At 31.8% G+C, this 7491-nt stretch overlaps 1 protein-coding gene across 1 annotated transcript; it reads left to right on the top strand.

Moving 5' to 3' along the window:
* Positions 1-242: 242 nt before the first annotated feature.
* On the top strand, positions 243-7258 carry LOC109341059 (protein NRT1/ PTR FAMILY 6.3-like). The gene is made up of 5 exons (XM_019578858.1): positions 243-374; positions 504-681; positions 781-820; positions 1195-1766; positions 6127-7258. The coding sequence occupies exons 1-5, from the start codon at positions 275-277 to the stop codon at positions 6998-7000; spliced, it is 1764 nt and encodes a 587-aa protein (XP_019434403.1). The 5' UTR covers positions 243-274; the 3' UTR covers positions 7001-7258.
* The last annotated feature ends 233 nt before the right edge of the window (positions 7259-7491 follow it).

Raw genomic sequence — 7491 nt, 5'->3', positions numbered from 1 at the left:
TCATTTTTATTTGAGTCCCACAACATCTATTTTTAATATTCTTATTCCATTAAAAATAAGAGATATAGATAACATCTCCCATCCTAGTTCCATGCATATGCCCCCTCACATGTACATATAAGGACCCACAACCCTCAAGTCCCTTCCACACACACATTCAAAATATATATACATATATATATATATATATGTGTGTATATATATATATAGACTCACTCTGCTTCTTGCTATCATTTGCACTTCTCATATAATTCAACCACGAGAGAGGGGGAAAATGAGCAGTGTCCAAACCATCCCAGATGCTTGGGACTACAAGGGTCACCCAGCAGAGAGGTCCAAAACCGGTGGTTGGATTGCAGCAGCCATGATCTTAGGTCTCCAATACCAATTATCTGCTTCTTCTGATCTATAATTGTTTTTTTCTTTCTTTTTATACTACAAACTAGGAAAGAAAATAACTAACTCAGATTGGGTTGTTTCCTTTTGTTATCTGTAATATATAGGAGGAGAAGCATGCGAAAGGTTAACAACACTTGGCATAGCCGTAAATTTGGTGACATATTTGACAGCTACAATGCATTTGGGTAATGCTTCTTCTGCCAACATAGTCACCAACTTCATGGGAACCTCTTTTATGCTTTGTTTGTTAGGTGGATTTTTGGCTGACACATTCATTGGAAGGTTTGTTTTCACTCATTAAAACATTATAATGAAAATCATGTTCAGGTTCAATAATTTTCTAGAATTACTTATTAGATTTGTCATTTCCTTCTTTAACAGATACCTCACCATAGCTATCTTCGCAACAGTTCAAGCAACTGTAAGATATTTCAATCTTTAAAATCTCATCTTGGTCTCAATTAGTTTCTCAAAATATATAGGTTTAGCTATTGGGACAGTTGATTCAAAGAAGGTTTAATTTGCATCCGACTGGGTGTTTTTGTATAACCATGATATTTCCTCACATAAGGAACTAACCCATTTCAGGGGAGTGGAGCTACCCCTCCCAATAACTATCGCTAGGAATCAAACATTTTATATTTTTGTCTACATAGAGTGAGTGTAGCAGGACCTTATGCTACTACACTAAGCCCATTAGGACTTCAACCTTTTTTTGTTCAGTTGTTGAAGTTTCTTTCTTGAGTCCTATTGAAATTATTGGGTTAATATATTTTGTAATTTTTTATACACCAGGGTGTTTCAATCTTAACCATATCAACCATAATCCCAAGCCTGCATCCTCCAAAATGCACAGAAAACAGTGGCAAAACTTGCGTGCCTGCAAATAACTTACAACTAATGATTCTCTATTTAGCTCTTTACACCACAGCCCTTGGCACTGGTGGTGTGAAATCAAGTGTATCAGGCTTTGGTTCAGATCAGTTCGACGATTCAGACAAAGGTGAGAAACAACACATGACAAAGTTCTTCAACTGGTTCTTCTTCTTCATCAGCATAGGGTCCTTGGCTGCAGTAACAGTTCTTGTGTACATTCAAGACCACATAGGAAGAGATTGGGGTTATGGAATATGTGGGTGTGCTATTTTGTTGGCACTTGTGGTGTTCTTGTTGGGTACGAGGAAGTATAGGTTCAAGAAACTGGTGGGTAGTCCTCTGACTCAGATTGCGGTGGTGTTTGTGGCGGCGTTGAGGAAGAGGAAAATGGAGTTGCCGTATGATTCGGGGTTGTTGTTCGATGTGGATGAAATGATGGACGATACAATGATGAAAAGGAAGCAAAGGTTGCCACGTAGCAAACAGTTCCGGTAATACTTCTCTCACATTTTCAATCATTCATTCATTCTCTAGTCATTGTTAATGAGAAAGAAAATAATAAATTAGAAAGATGGTTTGAGAATATTTAATAGAAAAAATAACCATAATTTTATTACAAATAAAAAAGTTGCATGAAATGGTTTCATTGTAACTTTTGAATGAGAGCAGATCTAGGGGAGGGCGAGAAATAGTGGTGGGCTCCTGACAATGGAGATAGGCTGTCTCATTTCTTGTTGTAATTTGTATTTCTGTTCAATTAAAAAGAAAGAAAAAAGTTATAAAAATTTAAACTAATATTATATTTTAAGTTATAATAATTTAAACTGTCATTATACTTGATTTTCAGGATAGAGAATCTTTGTTTTCCTCCCTCTCTCATATAAGCAAATGTAATATATATATTATTTTCAAGCCAGACGTAGATGCTTTTATTTATGTTTGACTCTCTTTTGCATATATTTATTACAGATGTATTTTTCTCTCGCCCCTCCAATAATTTTGGTGGAGGTCTCATCCAAAATTATGTTAATTATGATGCACTTCTGTGTTAGAACTTAGAACAAATGATAAAAATAACAGTATTCACATACAAATATTTTTGCAATATTTTTATATTACCTTTTACTTTAGATAATAGACATATTCGCCCAAGTTTTTTCACACACTACTAACCAATTTGTTATTAAATTAATATTTTTTCTGTTTCATTGACCTCAGAAGAGATTTTCTATGTAGTGGCCCCTACTTTTTCTTCTCTTATTACACGAAAATGTTCTTAGTGGCTTTGTACGTAGCTCATATAAATGCTTTTCAAGATTGATTGTTATGTGCATTTTATTTAAGCTAACCTTAGAAAGTAATTGCGAAACAAATCATTACGTGCGGTTCTAGGACACCTATAATCTTTTACCATAACTTTTAGAAAGGTCGTTTGATTTGGTAGAAGGATGAATAATTTGATAGGTACTCACTCTATAAACAAGTCTCTATTACTCTATAAAAATGTCTCTAATAGAGTTATAGAAAAATGCCTTGATGTTTTTTTAGATCACAAACTCATTCATATTATTTTTCACTTTATTCATGAAAGAATAATTTAACTTTAGATAAAGATCTCTGGATGTTTGGATTTCTCGACTTTAGTAGTAATTTAAGTGAAAAAGTTCAGGAGTGGAAGGAAATCTTAACAATCAATGAGCTTATCTTAGTAGGTGAGTGTTCACGTTCCAAATCCTGGGGGATTCAACTTTTTAATAAGCAATCAAAAGTTGAACTTTCGGCATATGAATCTTCATTATTGAGTACCCACAATTGGTCATGAAAATAGACAAGTGACAACTAAAGTTGTTTTGGCACGTTCTTTGGCTTGCGTGATCATGTTCTCGTGAGCTGAAAGTGAAAGATTAATTATTGAAACACGCGGTTTATTATAAGCTTTTATATCACTTTTATTATAAATATTTAGAAAGTGAATCTTTTGGGCAGTGATAGGATCTAGAGGCTAGGTCAAAATAGTAACTCCTGGTTCATTAACTCTTCTCAAATTCATTACATCTAGGTATAAATTTCTGGAGATCGCGTGATATTTAGAAAAAATAATATAATAATACTATAACCAATTTTGTAGTTAGCGAAGGTTTTAACCCATAATATAATTAACAGAGGTTTCAAGAACTTCCGCAGTTATAACTACTATATTTAGAAAAAATATTATATTATTTAAAGGAAATATACTAAGCATATGATTACTTTTATTTCAAAAACAATATAATAATCATATGATTACTAATTATATGTTTAATAATCTTATTTAAAAAATATAATAATCACATGATTTAAAAAATATCATAATAATCATACTTTAATACCCATGAAAGTAGAAAAGATGTCTGAGTTTGCACCCTGTCACGTATTCTGTGGAATTTGTATCGTTTATGTTTAAGTAATAATCATATTTAGGTAGATGTATGCTATGTCATTTTCTAGTTACTAGATATCTTCCGTCTTCCTTGTTTTTGGTCACAATAACGACAAACTTGCCTATATTTTCCTCGGGGAAGGGGTCATGTACAAAATATACTACTCGTTATCCATTTCCGGCAAATCTCTTTCTTCATTATTCTTATGAGAGAAAAAAGTTTGGATAGAAAGAGTATAAGTTTGATATATTATTATATCATTTATTATTCATATTTAACTATTCAAAAATATAATTCAAATGAATAATGAATAATATGATATCATTATATAAATCTTTACATTAATAATATATAAGTACTTAGTTAGGTAAAGTCTGAAGTTTAAATTATTTATATTTTTATTTAAGACTAATAATTATAATTGTATTCAATTCTCCTTCTCACATATCACATGTTTATATTTCATATATTTTATTTAAAAATATATTATATTGTATTAATTATATAAGAATTGGCAGTATAGTCTATAATTTAATCTTAATAATTAAAATGTTGAAGTGACCAAATTTTAAGATGCTTAAATATTTTGAAGAATATAAGTATTAATTTTTGGTACATAAAAAAGAAGTGATATACGTATTTAAGATATAAAAATATTTATCCATATATATCATAATAATGAACAAATAATTTTATTTGAAAAATATCTTCATCAGAGATATAATGTAATCAATACATCAAATATTATTTGTTAAATTAGAGTTCAACCTTCTCCTTTTCTACCTTTTCTGTTTATCTTTTTTATTAATTATGTACCAAAGATACAGCCTAGAAATCCAGTTGAAAATAATATTATTTCTAACTAACCAAATAAACTATATATGTTTAGAAATTTACACATCTTTCCAATGTTAGATTCCTTATAATGAGAGATTACATCTCAATCTCTTGGCTCTAGATTCAAATCTTGAAAGTTTTGCATGGAACAATGGAAGGTGGGCCATCTCTCCACAGCTACAACTGTCACGGGCATAGGATATTGCTTTTCTGTCCCATAATTTTTCTGTTTCCATGTCCTGAATTAAGTAAATTTCATAAAGTAATATTAAAATATTAATTTTTGTTTTTTATTAACTTAAAATACTAAGTTGGACATGAATGGGGACATGTCATCCTCATCCTAGTGGCATCACATTGCTATTTGTGCTTCGCATACGCCCAACATTCCTAAATATTGTCCCAAATTATATATAGATTAATAATATTGAAGTAAAAATAAAAAAATTATTATTATTTAATTTTTTTAATTAATATATTTTCATTAGTCTAGGATATGGTTTGAGATACTCTTTAAGACGGTTGTTATTTATCCGCATATATAACATTATCCACCCATAGAAAACTTATCATTTATCCTAAAAAGACAAAATTTCTTTGGTTGTTTGCCCCATATATACAAACCATCTTCAAAAAATATACTCTTTTGGCTGGTTACACCTTTACAAATGTGCATAATTCTTATCATGTAGCAATAATATTGAATACTTTTAGGTTATATTCCAGTCTATGTCTTGTATTGTACCCAAAAAGTCTCTGTCTTGTATATTCTTAAAGCTAACTATTGCACTAAGTTCCTTCTCCCTCGTAAAGAAGGTATTACCCAAAAAAATATTCTTGTTTGTTGTTAGTACAAGAGTTGAGAGTTGTTTTTATTCTATTGTTTGGAGGCCCATTAAATTCTATGATAAATCCTTGTGTTTAGTTGCATCAATGCACCTTGTATTTGTAGTTGTGGACCGTCCATTTTTGTCATTTTATGACACGTGAGTGCTAACTGAGACTTGAGAAGTGTGACATGCTGGAAATTATCATTTGACTCACACTTTATGACACTTGTTAAAATACGATGCTTTATCTAGATAAAATAAATTATAATTTAAAATTAAATAAATTAAAAAATTTAAGCTTGTTGTATATTTCATAGTTTTTGTTTTTTATCCTATAATAAACGTTTGGAGAGTTTCTCCAATAACAAAATTCTCTTGAGTTGTATATTTTGGTTGATAGGCTTCAGTTGTATTATATATGAGTTTTATCATACAAGTAACTATTTGCTCACTCTATGCACATCTTAAAAATTCATGAAATAAACTTTACATGTGTGTTTGAGCAAGCTTTAGGCTTTTGGTTGCAAAATCAATAATTAAATATTGGAGTGAGACCCATGGAACGTATATAATTGTTTTGCAATGTTTGTATAGCCAATTTTATGTTGCATACATCTCAACACAATAATTGCACGAATTATATGCAACTTTATGCAACTCTCATTAGAAATTCCAAGGATATTTCTTTAGATAAGTCCTCGTTGTTTTTGGATATTTCTTTTCAAAAATTAATTATTGTATACTTTGATGAATGTTATGACCAGATTTTTGGACAAGGCTGCAATCAAAGACTCAAACACAAATAGTGAAGTCACTAAGGAAAAGAAGTGGTATCTATCAACTTTAACTGATGTTGAAGAAGTGAAATTGGTGATAAGAATGTTACCCATATGGGCCACCACCATCATGTTTTGGACAGTCTATGCTCAAATGACTACATTCTCAGTGTCCCAGGCCACCACCATGAACCGCCACATCGGAAAATCATTCCAAATTCCGGCGGCATCTCTAACGGTCTTCTTCGTCGGAAGCATCCTCTTAACCGTCCCCATTTATGACCGTGTCATTGTTCCTATAACAAGGAAAGTTCTAAAGAACCCACAAGGGCTAACACCTTTGCAACGCATTGGTCTAGGGCTAGTATTTTCCATCTTTGCCATGGTGGCTGCAGCATTAACCGAAATAAAGCGCTTAAATGTGGCTAGGTCACATGGTTTAACACATGATCCTAATGCTAAGATACCCATGAGTGTGTTTTGGTTGGTACCACAATTCTTCTTTGTGGGGTCAGGAGAGGCATTTACCTATATAGGGCAGTTAGATTTCTTCCTTAGAGAATGCCCTAAAGGGATGAAAACAATGAGCACAGGGCTTTTCTTGAGCACATTGTCTTTGGGGTTTTTCTTTAGCTCCTTATTGGTTACTATAGTGAACAAAGTGAATGGTCATAACAAGCCATGGCTTGCAGATAATCTTAACCAAGGGAGACTCTATAACTTCTACTGGCTTTTGGCATTGTTAAGTGCTATAAATGTGGTTATATACTTGTTTTTTGCTAAGGGTTATGTGTACAAGGAAAAAAGGCTTGCTGAAGAAGGCATTGAATTGGAAGAACAAGATGGTGCTAACCATGCATAGTTTTTATTCCTTCCTTTTTCCTTAATCCTCCTCTACCTATTACTCTCATTTTAGTGCTTTTTTACCAAGCAGCTTATATAATTTGAATGTAAAATGTAGAATGTAATATACTAAACTGTCATAATTGTTGACCAAAACTTGATATACGTGAGTTGATTTGGGGAAATGAAAAGGTTGAGAACCTCGGGCTTCCTCTTTAAAATCCAACTTAAAAATATATTTCTGAGTTAGTTTCTTGTAATAAAGCAAAGGTTTGGATCCAATTATATTTTGTTACTAGTTAATGAAGTATCAATAATTATATAGAAAATCAGATTGTGCAGAAACAAGGTTTCACTAAATGAGGTTAGTTCTCGTTGAGTGAGAAGGAGAATTTCGGTCCACGAGACTATCTCTCTTGAGTGAGAGTTGCTCTATTTCTATACATATCATCATGTAACTGTTAGAACCAATGGAATAAATAATTTTCTTTTTCTCTTCTCCATCTTATA

The sequence above is a fragment of the Lupinus angustifolius genome, unplaced genomic scaffold (genome assembly GCF_001865875.1).
Source record: "Lupinus angustifolius cultivar Tanjil unplaced genomic scaffold, LupAngTanjil_v1.0 Scaffold_337, whole genome shotgun sequence".
Classification (NCBI taxonomy): domain Eukaryota; kingdom Viridiplantae; phylum Streptophyta; class Magnoliopsida; order Fabales; family Fabaceae; genus Lupinus; species Lupinus angustifolius.
This window is presented reverse-complemented; position numbering and strand designations above follow the sequence as displayed.

What these genes read in the sequence shown, in the direction of transcription:
- LOC109341059 (XM_019578858.1), top strand. Translation starts at nt 275, where the DNA reads ATGAGCAGTGTCCAAACCATCCCAGATGCTTGGGACTACAAGGGTCAC. An exon ending in TGCAGCAGCCATGATCTTAG is followed by an intron (nt 375 to 503) that starts GTCTCCAATACC and finishes TGTAATATATAG; the next exon opens with GAGGAGAAGCATGCGAAAGG. An exon ending in CCACGTAGCAAACAGTTCCG is followed by an intron (nt 1,767 to 6,126) that starts GTAATACTTCTC and finishes TGTTATGACCAG; the next exon opens with ATTTTTGGACAAGGCTGCAA.